General features: G+C 36.2%; 3 protein-coding genes across 4 annotated transcripts; 1 reads left to right on the top strand and 2 right to left on the bottom strand.

The window, feature by feature from the left end:
- Positions 1-1,296: 1,296 nt before the first annotated feature.
- On the bottom strand, positions 1,297-5,800 carry tagapa (T cell activation RhoGTPase activating protein a). 2 transcript variants are annotated; one of them, XM_051869012.1, is made up of 10 exons: positions 5,625-5,800; positions 5,224-5,301; positions 5,026-5,079; positions 4,704-4,773; positions 4,357-4,499; positions 4,084-4,245; positions 3,869-3,978; positions 3,607-3,775; positions 3,275-3,383; positions 1,297-2,722 (listed from the first exon to the last, which is right to left on the bottom strand). In XM_051869012.1, exons 2-10 carry the CDS (start codon positions 5,248-5,250, stop codon positions 1,671-1,673), a joined length of 1,896 nt encoding a protein of 631 aa, XP_051724972.1. In that variant the 5' UTR covers positions 5,251-5,301; positions 5,625-5,800; the 3' UTR covers positions 1,297-1,670. The 2 variants fall into 2 exon arrangements, with proteins under 2 accessions (XP_051724972.1, XP_051724973.1); XM_051869013.1 differs by lacking the exon at positions 1,297-2,722 and having other exon boundaries at positions 3,482-3,775.
- A 1,085-nt stretch (positions 5,801-6,885) lies between these two features.
- Positions 6,886-10,664, bottom strand: nenf (neudesin neurotrophic factor). The gene is made up of 4 exons (XM_051869020.1): positions 10,326-10,664; positions 10,133-10,193; positions 8,215-8,318; positions 6,886-8,066 (listed from the first exon to the last, which is right to left on the bottom strand). The coding sequence occupies exons 1-4, from the start codon at positions 10,545-10,547 to the stop codon at positions 7,890-7,892; spliced, it is 564 nt and encodes a 187-aa protein (XP_051724980.1). The 5' UTR covers positions 10,548-10,664; the 3' UTR covers positions 6,886-7,889.
- Positions 10,665-13,410: 2,746 nt separating this feature from the next.
- Positions 13,411-20,137, top strand: pacc1 (proton activated chloride channel 1). Its single transcript, XM_051869015.1, has 8 exons — positions 13,411-13,896; positions 14,161-14,257; positions 15,793-16,005; positions 16,086-16,240; positions 16,320-16,462; positions 16,535-16,676; positions 19,044-19,151; positions 19,264-20,137. Exons 1-8 carry the CDS (start codon positions 13,861-13,863, stop codon positions 19,423-19,425), a joined length of 1,056 nt encoding a protein of 351 aa, XP_051724975.1. The 5' UTR covers positions 13,411-13,860; the 3' UTR covers positions 19,426-20,137.
- Positions 20,138-20,215: the final 78 nt, after the last annotated feature.

Genomic DNA, 20,215 nt, shown 5'->3' with positions numbered 1-20,215 from the left:
AGGGCTGTCTCAATCGCAAAATCCTTCCAGTGCACTGAAACGTTCGCTCCCTAAAAAGTCCACAATGCACTGTGAAAACCAAGGAGCATCGATGCTCACTATGTTCCCTTAACGGAAGTTCTGAAGCTCAAAACATTTCACATGAGCCAACTCCCTACACATAATGATGCCTGAAGCATTACTTAATTATATTTCAGCATAAACATACATCGTTAGGTAGGTAATGAACATAATCTAGTTAACATTTATCATTTATTTACGGCTGAAATGTTGCATGTATATGTAACAAGCAAAGTATTTAACATAATGTACTTTAAATGACATAAATAAAATAATATCTGAAAGATATCAGTTCTGCTGTTGTTCATAAAAACCAGAATTGATGTTGTACAATGAGGACGTTGTCATGTTGCCCAATGTGTAGTGAGCCAGGATCCTTGCTGTACTTACCAGTGCCCAAATTTGTGTACACAAACAATATACTGATTCACAACCTAGGGAAGCTATAGGGAGCTGATTGGAACGCACCCAAGGTCTGTAGGAGTACTAGAAAGTTACAGCCTGGTGAGTTTGATCAAGTTTGGTGCTAAACTCTGCAGGAAAGTGGACCTCGAGGGCCAGAGTTGAGAACCCCTGTTCTAAGGAATCACTGCTAGAAGGCTAAAAATGACTTCTTTAATTAAAAGATTTTTTCCTCATATTTCATTAAAATTCATTATTTTTGATGGCTATCAAGATTATACCTCTAGATGGGTCATAGCCATAGAGTTTGCAAAAGTTTGCTGATCTAACGCAATGACATTTATACATTTTAAGTGTCCAAATACTTTTTGGGGGCCATTGTGAAATTTAGTCATTTGGTTAAGCATTTTGTCATTTTTAACAAAAATATTAAATATTAAAAAAAAAAATATATATATATATATGGAGGATCCACTCAGTTTTTTTTATTTTAGTTGTACTTTCATTTAGTTTGAGGTTTTTTAGTACTAAATTTAATTTAAACTAAATGAAAATGAGAGATGTTGCCTTGGCTAGTTGCCAAGGCAAATGTTGCCTTGGCAACTAGCTGAAATAAAATAAGATTTAGTTTTTTATCTTTAATTTTTAAAAGATTATATTTTCAAGAAATGAAAAAAATATTTTAATGGTTTTAGTTTTAGCTTTAGTTAACGATCATTTACAGGCCAAGCTGATTTGATTCATTGTTTAAAACAAACAAACAAAAAAAACAACAACAATGAAATTATTTAAATTCTCATAAATTCTCATAATTTTCATAAATGGCAACATGACTGTAGTTTTATTTCATGTCTTTATTTCACAAGAAGACATACATAGTTTACATTGCTTTCAAGTATGTACATTAGTTCTGCAAACATTGCACAAAAAACTTATGAACCCATGTAGTGAAAAATCCTCAAAGTGCCAAAAGTTTTTTTTTTTTGGGGAGCAGGAAAATCTAAATACTGTGGGTATAAAAACATTGTCACAAAAGACCAGACTAAAATGAAGAATAAAATTCAACATATTCAGCTCAAATCTATCTCTGAATTGTACTTCATTGTACTTCTGAATTGTGCCTCACTATGAGGTCATTTGCAAAAGACATTGTGCCACCACCAAAAAGTAGCAACAATAAAATAAAAAATAAAAAAATAAACAGTTCATCACACATATGTCTCTCTGAGATGTTCCTGACTGCACCACTCTGGTAGTGACGCTTCACACACAGATTCAGATGTGCTCCTCTGTCTCAACTCTGAGGAGGATCCACTCATACTATCACAACATGTCTCTTTACTGTCTCTGTTGTGGATATCAAAATGTTCATTCCCAGAAGGTGAATCCAATGTTTCTTCACTTGAGGATCTGGAGCAGTTGCATGTTTTCTTCGACAGACATCTGACATCATGAACAGTCAGCGATTTACGGCTCGAGAGAGCTACGTGGGAATTGTCCTCAACTGCTTGCTGATAACTTGGAGGATCGCTTGGTATCCTGCTGTCCACCTGCTGGAAAATCTCCTCGCTAGACAAGAATCTCGGCTCCGGATTAGGATTCGGTAGCTCGGGTTCGGTCTGACTATGGCGTAGAGCTCTCTCGATGGCCCGTTTGGTGGAGCCACTTCGCCCGAAGACAGTCCTGCTTCTGATATGTGCGCTCTTCATCGATTGCGAACGTCTTTTTGGGGTCTCACAGCGATTCGGTGCAGGTGCCGATGGGCGGGTGGGATACGAATGTTTGCGTGAAAGGGCCTTTCTCTGATTGCATGAAGGCATGATTGGAGAGCTATGGATTGAGCTCTCTGAAGCACTGGAGAAACAACTCTCAAGTGAACTTGAAGAACAATACGAGCCTTTAGAGGTTGTCCTGGCCCCAGTTTTAGGTGGCAAACAACAGCTTTTCCCCAAGCTGTTACCTGCTCTAAACACAATACAGTCATCGGAGATCTGTTTTGTTAATTGTTTGTCATAAAAGTCCATTTCTGTCTGGCTCCTAGAGAGGACCAGGTGCCGAACTCCCTCGGTGAAGACGATTGCTGGTTCTGAGCGTCTGCGAGTCAACAGTTTTGTAGTCCAAGGTTCAACGGTGCTGGAATGTTTCTGGGCTCCCTCTTCAACGCCGGATTTGATGGAGTCCATGTCAGAATAACTCCCCTTGTCTGCATCAGGGTCATTACTGTCATACGCAGAGTCATGATGGTGTGAAGAGAAAGAGTCTGAAGGAGAAATCAAGGATAGATATTATTAGAATGTTAAGTACTATTAGATCATATCAAGCATTTTGTCTACATTTGCTTTGTTAACTACATATTGCCATCATATGTAAAGAATGCATTGGAAACAGATAGGAATTGGCAAGATGTTTTGAGGGTGTGGAAATAACCAAGTCAATTTGAAATCAAGTTGGAATTGAACAGCCAATTGGATTTCTGAAGGTACAACTGGACCGCCTCTCTTAAATTCTAATTGGTCAATGGATGTCTACCTCAAAATGCATAGGCAAAATGGCAAAGAACACTTTAAGAACCCATAGATAAGAACAATTTATATTAGTTTTAAATATTAGATCTCTTTAGCTAAAGTCTCCTGCATCCTTTTCTTTTAAGAAAAAGGGTTTCGGAAGAGATGAATGTTTCACACTGTTCTCATATTTCCCAAGATATCAAGATCAAATTATCTGAGCTATGCCGTCCACGTTATTTTTATAGCTCAATACTCTTACTGTATGTCAACAATAAAACACAACGTCAAAATGTGAAAGAATTTACCTTGGTTATCACTGAGTTCATCTTCATCGGAGTCTCCAAAGAGCATCATTGCATCCTCACCAAATATTTTATTGCAGTTCTCAATGAGAAACTTTGTCAGCTTTGTCACCTGCAAATACAAACCCAGAGTGACATTAGGATTAAACAGGCCACTTTATCAACAAAAAAGTCATCACGTGAATTCCCATGAAAATAGGTCAAAATTACTTTGGATATGAAACTAGTTTGATCTCTTCTTCCTGTTGAGTTTCAGTTTGACTCAGTCTGGCTCATGGCCACATCATGTGAGAACTTTGTGAGGTTAAGACTTTCAGAAATCACTGTACACTCACCTCTTCCGTCTTTTCCAAGTTGTCTGTTTGGAGCAAGTTGGGGGAAACACATGTAGCTAGATTGAGAGGACCCATCTTGTTCATTTCTGCGTTCTCACTTATAAGGTGGAGTAGAACAATCAAGTGTTTCAAGAGCTGAATATTTGGCTCAGGAAGCGTGCTGATCACCCTAAAGACAAAATAAAGAAAACCTGGTCACAATTACAGTTCATTTACACTAAACACTTTTTATTCAACCCAGCTGCATCATTAGATAACTTACATTTTGATTTCAGCACACTTCTGAACTTCATCTTCCTTTTCCATTGCAGTCATCCAGGATTTGGTCTTCTCCACCATTAGCAAACTGCCAGGCAGTTCTTTAAGAAAATGCTGCAAATCGGAATACACATAGATTAGTGATCAAATATGCACATTTTAGACCTCATTACTGTTAATCATTAAAATCAAATCATATTGCCCAAAGTCGTCCCATACCTTGACAAGATCCGCAAGCAAAAAGACTGACTGATTATTCAGATCCACTTCTATCCCATCGTTGAGCTGCGCCTTGATCTCTCTCAGCGCTCTGGCGTTGCCTGCCTTCCTGAACACCCCCTCGGTGCACAGACCCGTTCTCAGCAGCAATGTAAGGATATCCTGCAAAGAAAATTTAGGCAAATTCAGACATTTGAAAGACTAAAACCACATACATATAATGCCACATTTGTTTATGGTTTTGCAATGAAGTACTATTCATTCAATTCTCACCATAATTGGTTTGGGAGGACACCCATCTTTCTGACAAATATCAGACAAGGCTCGCCCAAACAGCTTGTTTTTGGGATGTACACGTCTTTTCTGTACTTTGTGAATCACACTCCTCCAACGCCTTTGATTGATGTTTGAGTTTCCTGTTGAATATCAATAAAGAAACAGTCAAAATCACTATAATCTTCTAACATACAGTATTCTGATATTCAGATCAATTTACAGCAAACTGCATTAACTCTGGCTTTGAAAGGTTGTTTTTGTTTTTTGTCAACATCAAAAAGTCCAAGACAACATATTAGAGAGCAATGACATTTAAAAGAGCAGAAGTGAGACTGTAAACTTACCAGTGTGGGAGATTCTGGTCAGATTGGCATTAGTCTGCTGACTAAGGGAGAGTCCCGTATTCATTGTAACCTAATAGAAATTAAAAGCAAATAATCAAATAAAGAAATGAACTAGAGCCAGAACTAAAAATAGTAATTGGGGAATTTGGGGTTGGTGCAACAAGAGCTTAAACATAATGTGTTGGTAAGGACTTTGTAACATCCCATTTTAGGCTTTGTTCTCAATGCTCAGCCTTTAAAGAATCCATAATTGCACTAATCTATCAATCAGAAGGTGATAAGAAGTGCTGTATGCGTAAGATCTTAGGATCAATATACTTACAGCTGTGGCTGGCATGATGAATAGGTCCACGCTGTTTTGGGTCAACGATTTAGACTGAAAAAGAAAGAACAAAAGATGTGTTTATCCCTTCAATGAGATTTAGGGAAGTAAGTCAATTCAAATACATACTAATCAGTTTCCATGATGACATTAAGAAACAATAGCTGTGTGAAACTCCGGGTGAAGGTGATAACTTACCACGCCGTGACCACTCAGCACCTTCATAGGTTTGCTGTGTTGTGATGACCAATAGATCAGTCCTCTTGGTCAGATTACCTGATCAGTGAAAAGAGTTTGTGATTATAGAGCTTGCAGTTTCATTTATTTCAGCAACTTAATACAGAGTGAATCATAGAATCAAACTTTTCAACTCAACATGAGCTAAATAATGCATTTAATAAGTAAATAAATATTAAATAGATTCAGTTTTAGTCTTCTACACAAGTGGTAATATTAATTACAGCAAAAAAGAATGTATGCATAATTATGTATAACTTAATTAGATAACAGATCCAAAACAGAGAAGAAAAAAAAACATATATAGGTAATAACACACTACTATAATAAAAACAGTATATGTAAACAAATATTTTACTCACCACTATAAAAATTTCAATTGAATCACAGGTCAAATGTTGTGGGTGGCTGGAGAAAGCAGAAAGCTACATTGACTCCGGAGCACAGAACAGACACTACCAAGTGTCTCAGACAGAATGAACTGAAACAGCCCACTGCACCGCACAAAATGAAAGTGGGCGGGCAAAGGGGAAATTCTGATGTGCAATGGAGACAGGAAGCAGCATCACGGGCTCCCACCATCAACACCTCTTTAGCTACAAAAGGCAAGTTGTTGTGACCGAGGGTGGAAAGTGTGACATACGTCACTCATGTGAGCACGAATGTAACAGGTAGAAAATATGGCAATAGGAGGAAGTGCATATCAAATTACATGGCCAGAAGGTTCAAGAACATGGATATCATGTTAAACTATCATTTTGCATTAGAATAAAACAAATAATGGATTTAATTTATTATCTTTAGCCATCAGTCATTATTTTGTAACATATATCTACAATCATTACATACTATATCTGTCTATAACACTATATCTTATAAAGATGAAATGCATGGTTACTTGGCATTTAGTAATTTTGAATTCATTCTTGAAATCAATTTCAGTTTCTGAAGGCTTTCTGGTAAATAGGATAATAATTAAACCTGGCCAATGTTTACAGTAAAGGCACTTTTACAATGATTCATTATTTTGCTGTAAATGCTAATGGTGCCCCAGCGGGAATTTCTAAAAGAATCAAAAACCATCATTTTGAGACTCTGAATCTGACAGTGAACTGACTCACTATCGTTCATGAAACCGTCCAGCCCCCATGTTTTTAAGTATGTATAATGGGTAAATTCATCATGAAAACAAATGAACTGCATTTGACCAAATGCCTTTTAGCATACCCACCTACTGCTTACAGTCTCCATGGAAATCAGGTCATTGCCTTCTCATCAGGAGCCTTTTGATGTTTTGGAAAGTTAAACATGCAGAGGAGTTTAAAACTGTACTAGTGAGTTTTCTTAATACCTTGAGTTTGAACAATTATTTCTTTCTTTACTGGGGAGAACTGGGCAGCAGTTTTCAGTAAAGAAGTTAAAAAAAAAAAAAAAAAAATCACCTTACAGTCTTGGTTATAGAAAACATTTCCACTTTTATTTAGCAGGATAAAAAAAGATATATAGGTTAACACACTTTTGTGAAAACATGCCCCAATAGCAGGGAATTTGTCATTAAATAACAGTTTTTTTAATGGTTTTCCAGTGAAATTCAAACAGTAGAACAAATATCACTTGACTTAATTAAAGTTATAAAGTACTTTTATTACTGTATTTTTGATCAAATAAACGCAGCCTTGTTAAACATAAGAGACTTTATTCACAAACAATACACATTTTTACTGACTTCAAACATTTACATGATATAGATATGTCAAACAATTATTTGTGCAATTCAACCTTTAGTTCATATCCTTATAATTACTGAGATTTAGCTCTTGTGACAACTAGCCCCAGTCTCTTCTACATGTTGAACAGCCATGTTCCAATAGCCTGACTCACATCACACTCCTTTGAGATCAGATGACACCAGTCTGTGTGTCTATCAACAACTCCTTTATTACATTTCATCCAGCCTTAAAATATCCCAGATGACACTAATATGACAGGACAAAAAGTTGAAGTAACAAACAACTCTCTCTCAGATTAATGTGAAACATATCTGGTCATCAGGGGCATTTCGTACAGATTAGACACAAACACTATAATTATGACTGAGATGGAGTTTGAGTAAAAATGTTGTCGTGGAATGATAACATTAACGCTTAACTTCTTAATTTGTAAAACGAAACCCCTCACCACAAAGCAATTTCAATTTCTACATGAAGCGTGAATCACCAAACTTTCCCCTTATGTACAGTGAAAGAAACCAAGTGATTTAACGCATGTTTACAATTATCAATCCTTTTCACACAACGTAAACAACTAAAATCGCTATCTGACATCTTTTAATACATGTAAAAAGGCCAAACAACCATACCTCTTTTTTTTTTTTATTTTAATCACACCTGTAGGTGGCCTCATTTGAATGACCTTCAAAGCAGCCCACCAGGGAAAAACCCACGTGGGATAGTATGCATCATAATTGCTCTTAGGTTGTAGGTTAAAAGACCACCAGACAACCTCAAATTTACACATGCCCACTTAGTGTACTGTCAGAGGTCACAAATAACTATTATTCAGACTTTTGATTGGATTGTTAGATAGCTTTATTATAAGATAATTATCTCTAAAGGCTGTACTCAGCATCAAAATTCATCTTTAATGTTGAAATTAGGTTGGTCTTCAGGTTTGAAGTCTTTATTGGGGCTGCCATCCTCATTGAGAACGCGCCTGCTGGTATATCCCACAATAGGGTACTTTGCTTTGTATGTGCCTTTGAATATCTGCTCGAGGGATTGAAGTTGACTCTCAGTGAGGCCCGTCTAACAAAAACGAACCGAAAGAGGCAATTAAGTTTGTGTCAAAAAAGTCTGGTGGTATTATGAAGTATTATGAAGAAGCTGAAACATGTTTTTTTTCTGTGGCAAATTTGTGAAAGCAAGTGTCAAAGTTATGAAATCCCCAACTTACAATGTCATGTGTGAGATCGGCTGGGTCAAGGGACATTTTGGCTACAGCTCTAGTTGAGTCCTTGCCCACAAGGGCATTATAAGGTGCTCCCTTTCCGTAAAATTCTGGAAATTAAAGAAACAAAACAGGGTTTCCACACTTTCTGACCAAGGAATTTTCATGACTTTCATGACTGCATAAAAATCTATCTGTACCAATTACGATTTCTAGCCGATGAAATGGTTTAGAACTAAACATAATCATAAAAAGTAGACATGAAATGGAAGTTGTGACAGTCTTTTCTTTCCTATTGCGACATATAAGTGAAACATGAAAAAAATGTAGGGTGGGTCTTGAATTTGTCCATCGGAAATTGATTGGATCTTTGGATTGTTGTGGTTTGCTATTGGTAGATCTCATTATACATGGCCCTTGTGCTAGTAAACACATCATCAGAGAAGAAAAGCTATTTTGATTAAAGATTACGAGGTCACATTAATTTTTTTTTAAATAAAATGATGTGCACGGGTAAATTTTTTTTATATAATATTGCAGTAGTGCATTAAAAAATAAAAACTGTCAGTTTTGATTTCATGGTGACTTTAAGTTCACCATAGAAATTCCCATGACCCCGGGAACCATGTTAAATTGCATAGCTTTATTTCTAGCCCTGGAAATTCCTGTTGGAAACTTGGTCCAGTGAATGCAAATAGGCGATTGTGGTTTCCAATACACTGCTTAGTGCTTATACACGCATGTGTTTGTTTCGCTATTCACTGTACTGTATTAGTGAGGACACTGCATTTGGACTTTCATTGATTTTATATCATGTTAATGCTATTTTCTTAAAGGGTTAGTTCACCCAAAAATGAAAATAATGTCATTTTTTACTCACCCTCATGTCGTTCTACACCTGTAAGACCTTCTTTCGTCTTTGGAACACAATATATTTATACACAAAAAAGATATTTTTGATGAAATCCGATGGCTCAGTGAGGCCTCTATTGCCAGAAATGTCAGTGAACCTCTCAAGATCTAAAAAAGGTACTAAAGACATATTTAAAACAGTTCATGGGAGTACAGTGGTTCTACCTTAATATTATAAAGTGACGAGAATACTTTTTGTGCACCAAAAAAAAAACAAAAAAAAATCAAAATCACGACTTTTCAACAATATCTAGTGATGGGCGATTTTAAAACACTGTTTCAAAGCTTTACGAATCTTTTGTTACAGTGGTTCGGATTGCGTAAACGAAGCCTTGTTTACTGATCACGTGACTTTGGCACTCCGAACCACTGATTCGAAACAAAAGATTTGTAAAGCTTCGAAGCAGTGTTTTGAAATCGCCCATCACTAGATATTGTTGAAAAGTCATCATTTAGAACAACTGTACTCACATGAACTGTTTTAAATATGTATTTAGTACCTTTCTGGATCTTGAGAGGTTCAGTGGCATTGCTGGCAATGGAGGCCTCACTGAGCCATCGGATTTCATCAAAAATATCTTAATTTGTGTTCCGAAGATGAATGAAGGCCTTACGGGTGTGGAACGACATGAGGGTGAGTAATAAATGACATTATTTTCATTTTTGGGTAAATTAACCCTTTAACCTAAGCCCTGCCCCTAAACACAACCCTCACACATGTGAAAAGCACTATATTTAAATTAAAAACATGTATTGGCCGATTTATAAGCCCTTTTAACTATTAAGGTCCAATAAAATATCCTCACTAGTCAGTTGTCATAATATTTAACTATATAAATGAGGACATTTGGCCCTCACAAGTACACCCAAACTTACACACAAAATCAAAATAGGGAACAAAGCATATGTCACACTGACCTCTCAAAATAATAGATCTACTTCCTCTGTGGGTTAGAAACTTCCACCAGCACACAAAAGATTGCAGAACGTAAAGTTGTATACAAAATCTAACCTTTTCCAGTTGTGACGTCAAACACTACTCCTTTAATGGCCATGTAAATTGGTTGCCCATCCTGTAAAGGGGGCGGGGGCACGTTTAAAACTCGTCAGTTAATGCAATTTGCATTTAATAATTAATCAATGAGAACATAGTTTCGAAATGTAGAAATAAAACTAGCACAGTGTTTTTGTGACACAGCACATACCTCGCTCCCATCGTATCTTTGCAACTCTTCCTCGGTAAACAGACGCACTGGTATCGATGCGTTTTTAATTTTACTATCATTTGTGGAACAAATACATAGTAACGCGTATAATACAACACTACGGGCATAAAACATTGTGGACTTTCGTGATGAGGTTTGTAGGAACGGAGTCTGCGGCTGTAGTTTCCTTGTTGTCATGGGAGTGTCTATCTGTGTTTCCATTCAGGCTTTCAGATGCTGGTCTCAGATCAGCTTTCACAATCAGAGGTGGAAATGCTCTATTTGTTTCGGAACATGATCTTGTAATTGGTGCTTCAGGACATAATGGTTTAACATTTTAATGTATCGTTGTTTGGGGTCCGGGATATAGTAGACTTGTATGATTTGCACTTTAAATGAAACACCAACTTCTGCTTTGGGAATTTTCTAAAGTTCCACTTGCCGAGAGTTTCTGTTTCTCCATTCACGTGAGATAGACCGGAAGTGACGCCCACCAATGAAAGCACGTTCCTCAATACTTTAAACGAGTAAATTCTAAAAATTCCATAGGTATTTTGGTATTTTCCAACATAGGCACAAATGTACCGAATCTCTACATTTAGAACAATATTATATCATATTTTTAAAGACCATATGTATAAAAAAAACACAATTCTAAAGCACAAATCCTTTGCATGTTATGCGTTACATTTTAATAAATCTTAGTATTTGTATGGAAATAACTGAACTCCAAAATCAATAAAACTGCTAAAGCTTTACAAATCTGTGCAATTAACATTTTATTTTGACCGTCAATACATTACTGTAGCATAAATTTGCGATCCCTGCCTTTTTATGTTTTTATGCAATTACAAATAAAAGTTTGATAGAGAGAAAATTCATTTTTTGAGGAATTTTAGAGTTTAATTTGGAATAAATATAGACTGAGAAGACATGGTTCTTGCCTCAGAAGTATACTGTATTTCAAACAAGAGCATTGAGATGCATTTTACAATATTGCTTCAGATATCCTGCAAGCCTTAGTCTCAAAATGGATGTTGAGAGCACCTGCTCATGTGATAATGAAATTCCATTTGTTTGTTCAGGAATTTTGTTCTGATTTAATATTATCACATTAAGCCTTCTGAAATTACCCAGTCATTTAATATTAAATATCAATCATTTAATATTAAATGATTAATAATAATCTAATTAATAATCATATTAATTAATTATATATAAATAAATAAATATATTACTACAATAATTAACTGTAGTAATTTAACTGACAGATCATTGCTGCATATAGCTACATATTTAAAAGTTCACAAATTCATGGCATATTCATCCTCACATTCGAATTGTCTCATTTATTAAATTCCTCTATAATACATAAAATAAAAAGTGACAAATTTTGTCACAAATTATAAGTGTTTTAGTGAAGCCTTTGAAGATGCATAGCCTACTTTTTCCTCATATAGGTTTCTATTTTATTTTACCTACTTTTCTTTTCTTTTTCTTGTTAGTAAAAAGCCTTGTATTAATGTTCACTGTTAACCTGAAAATGTAATTTGATTAATCTCAGTAACTAGAGCCTTTTGAATCGTTCATCAAAAAGATTCATTCAGATTATAGATTCGTTCAGGGACTTTTCTGCATGTTACATCGTTGCACCAGTAGGTGGCAGTAAGTTGAATCCCTGAATCATTCATTCAAACGATTAGTTAAAACCCAGAGTTGTTCACTACAGAAACATACACTCACAAACTTCACTAGCACTTCCCCTCAAGGGAATCCCACCGCCATTTTGAAGTGCGTTCAACTTCGTCAAGTGGGCGAGGGAAGTTTATTTGGACAGACCCTCAATCCCTCGATTTTGACCAACAGAGCGAGTCTACTCAATGGCTGCATCCGAAATCACATACTTCCCTACTATATAGTAGGCAAAAAACAGTATGTGACAAAAGAAGTTTGTCCTAAGTCACAGTACTCATAAAAGAGTAGGCAACAGGACAGTGGCCCTCCAGGGCTGGATTTGAGGAACCCTGGCTAGGGCAAGGGTTCCACCAGTATTGGGCACTCGTGCAACAAAACCAATGATGTATATCAGCGTGAACAGCGGAAGGAAGTTAGTGATTGAAGGGCATAAAAATGGACTTAAACACAATCCTATGCTGAATTTAGAACCTGCATACTACTCTTACTATTTCTGCCAAAGATATGCTAAACATGGTACGAGGAGTATACTAGTATGCAGTTCCGAATTCAGTGCTAGCCTCATATAGGCCTAATTTATATGCTAAATTTTGTATACTGAAATTTGTGACTATATTTACATTTAGTCATTAGCAGATGCTTTTCTCCAAATGAGAATAGTAGAAGCAATCAAATCAACATGAGTGCAACAGTGCCATGTCAAGTCACAGTTTCATCAGCAAAGTGCTCGTAGCAAGGTTTTTTTTTTTTTTAATACAAATAGATGGAGAAAGAGAATAGAAATCGAAAAAAGAAAAGTAAAATATAAAGAAAGAGTAAGTGCTAATATTACTGGGTCAAGTGTTGACGAAAAAGATATGTCTTTAGCATTTTTTTTTGAAAATGGCTAAAGACTCAGCTGCTCGGATAGAGAGTGGCAGGTCATTCCACCAGCCGGGAACAGACCAGGAGAAGGTCGTGAGAGTGATTTTGTACCCCAATGGGATGGCACCACAAGGCGTCGTTCACTTGCAGAACGCAAGCTTCTGGAGGGCGCATAAGTCTTATCTACTAAGACTTCAGAAATAGCGTCCAACCATCATAAGCGTCCAACCATCATAAGCGTCCAAATAAACGTTTTATTAATGTCCTTCCGCAGCTGTAATTTTGTATGGTCATCATTTATTTTTACACATTCATAACTCTTACTCCTTTCTCTTCTTGTGAACTAGCCTGACTCACAGGATGACACGAGGCTGAGAATCGTTTAGTAACGGGGGCGTATTCGTTCAGTAGGTCCAACCAATTAACTGTTCCGTCACAGCCCACCTTGAATGCTATTGGCTCTTGCCATAGTCAGTCTTTCAAGAAGACATAACAGTCAGTCACGCGCTTCATTCGTTTTAAATATAGTTCAAGAAACCACAACGTGTTATTACTCTGCCTTTTAAAAACTTTCCCCAGAACTGTTGAGGAAATAACGTGTTTTTTTCTTTACACAAGAAAGCGTTGGCTTCTCATTACAGAACAGATGAATTGTTATTAAATGTAATGACACTGTGCTGTTATTCGTAAGAGAAAACATTTATGGAAATCATGTATGATTGAAAAAATCATGTTAAATCGTGTTATGGAGGATTTTGCTTAAGCTACTTTTTAGAAAGATCAAAGATAGTATCCATGCCCTCCCCAACTAACTAACAGCTGTGATGTCACGCTTGGCATGTTTTTTTGGCCATTGGCTGTGCCTCACGCGAGCTCCTCGAGGCTCTCCGTAAGATATGAGTCTGAAGGTCCGGGTTCTGCTCCTGTAAGTTGATGGCAAAATTTAATTGCCCCAAATATTCGGAGGGGAAGCACAATGCTGAGGAGAGACACATCTCGATCTTATCAGGAGGTAATGAAACTCATGTGTGAAATGTGGTTAGATCCTGAAGGACTCATTCATAGGGTTCTCTGGTTGTAATCGCGATATGTGTGAAAGCAGTTCCTTTTCAGTTCAGCAGAAACTGCAGTCATGTGATAACAGCTGACCGCTTGCATTTTATTGCCGCTGGGCGTATAGAGAGATAGGAGGCGAAATATTGTCAAATATACATTAAATGTGTGTATACTTTTGCAAAAAAAAAAAAAAAAAAAATCACTTGTTGTTGCATTTTAGTTCAATGGTGAGGACTGTGCTGGGCCACTTGGGTCTTACCAGAACAATGATGTTTCTGAAGTGGAGCATGATGAAGCAAGCTGTGACCCTTTACCAGGTCAGAACTTGTTCCTAAAAATATGACACTAATAAGTCATTGTTTTCTGTTTATGTATGTAGATTTAGATGAAGATTTATGTATTAATCCTGTATTTATATTGTGAGTTTAGGTTTAGGTGGTGCAGTTGTATGTATGTGTGTATTTTGCATTTATTTATTATAAATTAATATATTTTATTTACATATTTAATATATACATATTTGTTGTTTATGAATTATGCATTATATGATCATTGACTTAGGGAGTTGACTTAACAACGTATGATACATTTTGTATTAAGTTGCTGGAAAAAAATACATGTGCTTTAATAAAAAGTAAACCATTTTCACTGTTTTTACTGACCAGGTAATCTGACTTAGAGGTCTGCATCTATTTATTATTATTATTTTATTTCTTTTAATTGATGCTATAGTTATTTTGTGGTATGGTTTAGGTGGTGCAATTGTGTTTATGTATGTATGTATGTATGTATGTATGTATTTATTTATTTTTTACAAATTTCCCTTCTGGGACAATACATTGTATTTTTTATTTATTTATTTAGACAAATTTAACATTAAAGGGTTAGCTCACCCAAAAATGAAAATTCTGTCATTAATTGCTCACCCTCATGTCGTTCCACACCCATAAGACCTTCATTCATCTTCAGAACACAAATTAAGATATTTTTGATAAAATCCGATGGCTCAGTGAGGCCTCTATTGCCAGCAAGATAATTAACACTTTCAATGACCAGAAAGGTACTAAAGACATATTTAAAACAGTTCATGTGACTACAGTGGTTCAACCTTAATGTTATGAAGGGAAGAGAATACTTTTTGTGCGCCAAAAACCCCCCAAAATAATGACTTTATTCAACAATATCTAGTGATGGGCGATTTCAAAACACTGCTTCATGAAGCTTTGAAGCTTTACGAAGCTTTTATTTCGAATCAGTGGTTCGGAGCGCCAAAGTCACAAGAACCATTGAAATTTTGAAACACTGATGACGTAACAAAGCCTCGTTTACTGAAATCACGTGACTTTGGCAGTTTGATACACGCTCCGAACCACTGATTTGAAATAAAAGATTCGTAAAGCTTCGAAGTTTCATGAAGCAGTGTTTTGAAATTGCCCATCACTAGATATTGTTGAATAAAGTCTTTATTTTGTTTTGTTTTCTGGTGCACAAAAAGTATTCTCGTCGCTTCATAACATTAAGGTTGAACCACTGTAGTCACATGAACTGTTGTAAATATGTCTTTAGTACCTTTCTGGTCATTTGAAAGTGTTAATTGTCTTGCTGTCAATGCAGGCCTCACTGAGCCATCGGATTTCGTCAAAAATATCTTAATTTGTGTTCCGAAGATGAACAAAGGTGTTGCAGGTGTGGAATGACATGAGGGTGAGTAATTAATGACAGAATTGTCATTTTTGGGTGAACTAACCCTTTAACATTCGAGGACAGTACTATGTATGTATGTATGCATTTTATGTATTGTGTCTTTTAATAAAGACATTGCTTTAAAATAAACTTTCATTATATATTGCAGATGAGGATGCTGTGGACGGCAATCTAATGCCCATTGGTTTCAACAAAGCTTGCCTGAAGAATGTTTTCACAGTCATCCTTGTCCTCATTTACTTGCTGCTCACTACGGTGGCCGTGTTCTTGGCCTACCAAACCATTTCAGACTTCATGGAGAAGCTCAACCATCCAGTGATGTCTGTTTCATACAAAGAAGTTGAGGAGTTTTCTGCACCAGGTGAGCTATAATACACTGTCATTTTATGGTATCTCTCAGTATGTCTATTTACAGTATCTTTATTATTTCTTTGCGAACAGGAATTGCTTTGTATCCTGGGAAGGCGCAGTTATTAAGTTGCATGCATCACTATCATGACAACATTCCACCTCTTGTTGCATCGGGCAGACTAGAGGAAGTAAACTGTATAACGGAGGAAGTCATTTACCATGGGCCATATTCAAACCAGACCCAAGTAAGTTTTAGAGCTTCCTCATAAACTATTTTTGAAGAAATGGTACTATTAATAATCTCTTTTGCTACGTCTGCCGCAGAAGCGAGCCGTAGTGGTTAGAGGGCCGACTGATGTGAGGAACCGGGAACTTATATTCCTTCAGTTCAGTCGGAATGAAACGGAGGAGGATTTCAGCGCTATCAGTTACATGATTTTTGCCACATTCAGTGACATGCTTAAAAGGTAGATCTATATAGAAATGTTCAGCATAATTCAGATTTGTACTGTTTATATAAAAAGTGTTTTTCTTACCAGCTCAAATAAAGCAGCTTTTATGATGGATTGTGAAAGGAACTACTCCATGTGGACCTTCTCTGGAGGCTTTCGGACATGGGTCAAAATGTCTTTGGTCAAGACGTCAGGCAGAGGAAATGAATCAGTTGAATTTCGACAGGAGGTAATAAATGTGTTATGCTATTTACCAGTCTTTGTCAACTTCAGCATGGTAATATAATAATCAGGGTCATAACCACCATGGAAAATCAAGTGATCATGTTTTTCATAAAGATTAGTAGTCAACCAAATTAGGCTTTTTAGCCAGTTCTTAAAACGGATCTGTTAGGAGAGAGTGGGGTAAGATGAGGCTTTTTTAAATTTTTTTTACTTATGTGGTCCTCAAGATAAGGGAAAATGAGGCAGAATACATCTATGACAAAGTGTTCTAAAATATGGCTGCTTATAAAAAAAAAAAAGTGTTCCTGTGGCTCAATTTACCCCAAGTTAGGGGTAAGTTGATCCGAGTCAGTGGGTAAGTTGCACCATCTGGGTGTAAAGTGAACATCTACCTGAATCTGAATCAAACCCATGTGAAATTGTAAATTTACTTCTTTTAAAAACTAAATTAAAGGGTTAGTTCACCCAAAAATGAAAATTCTGTCATTAATTACTCACCCTCATGTCGTTCTGCACCCATAAGATCCTTGTTCATCTTCGGAACAACAATTAAGATATTTTTGATGAAATTTGAGAGGTATATGACTTGTCCATAGACAGCAATATAATCACCGCTTTCAAGGTGCAGAAAGATACTAAAGTCATAGTTAAAACAGTCAACGTGACTACAGTGGTTCAACCTTAATTTTATGAAGCAACAAGAATACTTTTTGTGCGCAAAAAACAAACAAAAATAACAACTTTATTCCACAATATCTTCTCTTCCCTGTCGTTATCCATATGCAGTCTGCACAGCGAAGGCTTCCGTGTTTACGTCTGAATGCTGGCTCAGTATTGGCCGACGCTGTACACATGAGCAGCACGACGCATGCGTGTGATGCTGACGCAGGAGCCGGCCAATAATGAGTCGGCGTTCTGACGTAGAACCTGGAAGCGCTGGATGTAAACGACGCGTGAGAATGACACAGAAGAGTAGATATTGTTGAATAAAGTTTTGTTTTTGCACACAAAAAGTATTCTCGTCGCTTCATAAAATTAAGGTTGAACCATTGTAGTCATGTGGACTATTTTAACAATGTCTTTAGTACTTTCTGGACCTTGAAAGTGTTGATTATATTGCTGTCTATGGACGAATCGTATCTCTCGGATTTCATCAAAAATATCTTAATTTGTGTTCTGAAGATGAACGAATGTTTTACGGGTGTGGAACGACATGAGGGTGAGTAATTAATGACAGGATTTTCATTTTTGGGTGAACTAACCCTTTAATAATCAAATTTCCTTTTATAAATAATCATATTTTCTTAAAAACAACATAAAGAAAACAAAATGAAGTTGAAATTTCAATATTTTTTAATTGTTTGCATTTCTAAAACAATATGTAAAATAAAAAATACAAGTGTACGGTTGCCAAGATACAGGGGGTGGGTCAACTTACCCACTGGCTCATCTTACCCCACTCTCCCCCTTTTTCTTTCTTTTTTTTTTTTTTACATGGTCAACTTTCTTTAGTGTTTAATGTTGCTGTTTGAGCATGAAAAAGGCTGTCTGCAAAGTTACAAAACACAAAGTCACTCCAAAGGGAGTTATTTTCTACGTCAGTAAGCACTGATTCTGAACTCCCTGAAATGCCTCGATTGTAGCCTTGAGTTTTCTTCTGAGAAACAAACACGTTACAATAACCCTCATTTAAATGATTCCCACCCAAGGCATATGCAAAAAAAGGGGCGAGACCTTGTTGAGTTGCATTAGTAGTGTGTTGAAACTCGTGGTTATGGTAAGGGCCGTTTCTGAAACATGTTCAAAGCGGTTGACTAATCACAAAATGACGGTGCGTCTCAATCAGCTCCCTAGGGGTGCTTCTCAAACGGAAGGCTGCATCCTAGTGAGGATCCATCTTTCCTAGTTCAGTCCTTCTGAGGTTTCAAGGCTAGAGTCCTCCTCAGCATTAAAGCATAAATGAGACAGTCTTGCAAGTGAGCATTGCTACGTCATAAATGTTTCTGCCCCTGCACTCATGCCAAGAAAATACTATTAAAATTATAATTTGAATAATACTTTATATTAAAAATCTCTATATTAATTGACTTTCTATTAATGCAGTATATGTTATCACAACCATCTATGGTCTCATAGTGGTTTATATTACAGACAGTTTAAAATCATGTGATTAATTTACAACAAAACAAAAGAAAACATTATGCCTGTGATTATCTCCAAAATAATTCTTTTTGTCTTGCATTACATAAAGAAACTGGCTCAGTGCCGATTCATTTTCAGCTAATTATATAATACATTTGAAATTATGCACCTAAAATACTGAATATTTGGTTGCAGCAACTTAATTGATAATCATACATATTTATTTCAGTCCAGTGTGGTGAAGTACATCGACAAGAGGCCGCCACAGGAGCAAGCCAATGAGCTTTTCTTTGTCGTGTTCCAATGGCGAGATCCATTTATACAGCAAGTGCAAGATGTAAGTGAACACATTATTAAATATTAAACTAATATTTACCAAAATTGTCTGAATGTTTAGCTTAAATGCTATATAGAGAGATTAATTAAGTGTGCTTTATGTTTTTGAACAGATAGTCACAGCAAACCCGTGGAACACTATAGCCATATTGTGTGGCGTCTTCATGGCTCTGTTTAAAGCAGCAGACTTTGCCAAACTCAGCATTAAGTGGATGATCAAAATCCGTAAAAGACACACAAGAGCAAAATTGAGAGAACTGAACCAAATAAGCTAATTCTGTTACATCTGACAACACAACTGGAGATTTTAATTATGACCATCGACCACTGTGAGACTTCTGGAGAACTAATTCAGTGCGACTTTCATGAAAAATGTGTTGATGTTCTGTTGTACGTTAAGGTTTAACTGGACAGTAGATTTTAACTTGAAAAGCTGAGTCATGCATTCTACAGTACAAGGGCAAAGTGTATTCATGTAGTGACACTGAAATATTAACTATTCACACTGGTTCTCGGTGAGATTCAGCTAGTTGAAATGATGACTGAGAAGGAATTTAGCTGAAACAAACAAACAAAAAAATGGTTTTAATGAAAGGGACCTTTAGCTAAAATGCATTTCCAAATGATCAATAAATGTATAAATAATGCTATCACAGGGCATTCAATGACAGAGAAAATTTCTAAAGGTTGGAGGGAATATGGTCTTGCTGCTATTTTCTTTAAACATTTTGCTGTCAATGTGAATGAGTTATGTTTTATTAATATAATATATGTTGTATAAACCCTTACCAACCTATGAAATTATTTCCTTGATTTAAAAACATTATTTACCATGCTTATAAAACAAGTAGGCCTTTTTTGTAGTTATGATGTAAAGACTTGGACTTTTCCATGTTTCCATGTGACGTTCTTTTTTTTATTTTGTATTTTTTAAGTTATCAATTCAATTTTTTTATTAGCAATAAAATTTCCAATGTTATTAATCTACTTAAATATTCTTCTATAACTGATGCTGCTTCAAGGACTACAAATGTTATCTTTTGTTTTTAGTAGGCCTATATTTTG

This window comes from Ctenopharyngodon idella, chromosome 17 (genome assembly GCF_019924925.1).
Source record: "Ctenopharyngodon idella isolate HZGC_01 chromosome 17, HZGC01, whole genome shotgun sequence".
Taxonomy (NCBI): Eukaryota; Metazoa; Chordata; class Actinopteri; order Cypriniformes; family Xenocyprididae; genus Ctenopharyngodon; species Ctenopharyngodon idella.
The sequence above is the reverse complement of the archived record's forward strand: the minus strand, read 5'-3'. Positions and strand labels throughout refer to the sequence as shown.

Coding starts and splice junctions, on each gene's coding strand:
- tagapa (XM_051869012.1), bottom strand. CDS start 5,250: ATGAAGGTGCTGAGTGGTCACGGCGTG. Junction 3,979..4,083: donor TGCTTGCGGATCTTGTCAAG/GTATGGGACGAC, acceptor TCCGATTTGCAG/CATTTTCTTAAAGAACTGCC. Junction 3,776..3,868: donor AAGTGTGCTGAAATCAAAAT/GTAAGTTATCTA, acceptor TTTTGTCTTTAG/GGTGATCAGCACGCTTCCTG.
- nenf (XM_051869020.1), bottom strand. CDS start 10,547: ATGGAAACACAGATAGACACTCCCATGACAACAAGGAAACTACAGCCG. Junction 8,319..10,132: donor TGACGTCACAACTGGAAAAG/GTTAGATTTTGT, acceptor TTTAATTTCCAG/AATTTTACGGAAAGGGAGCA. Junction 8,067..8,214: donor CCGATCTCACACATGACATT/GTAAGTTGGGGA, acceptor CGTTTTTGTTAG/ACGGGCCTCACTGAGAGTCA.
- pacc1 (XM_051869015.1), top strand. CDS start 13,861: ATGCTGAGGAGAGACACATCTCGATCTTATCAGGAG. Junction 16,241..16,319: donor CATATTCAAACCAGACCCAA/GTAAGTTTTAGA, acceptor CGTCTGCCGCAG/AAGCGAGCCGTAGTGGTTAG. Junction 16,677..19,043: donor CAGTTGAATTTCGACAGGAG/GTAATAAATGTG, acceptor TATTTATTTCAG/TCCAGTGTGGTGAAGTACAT.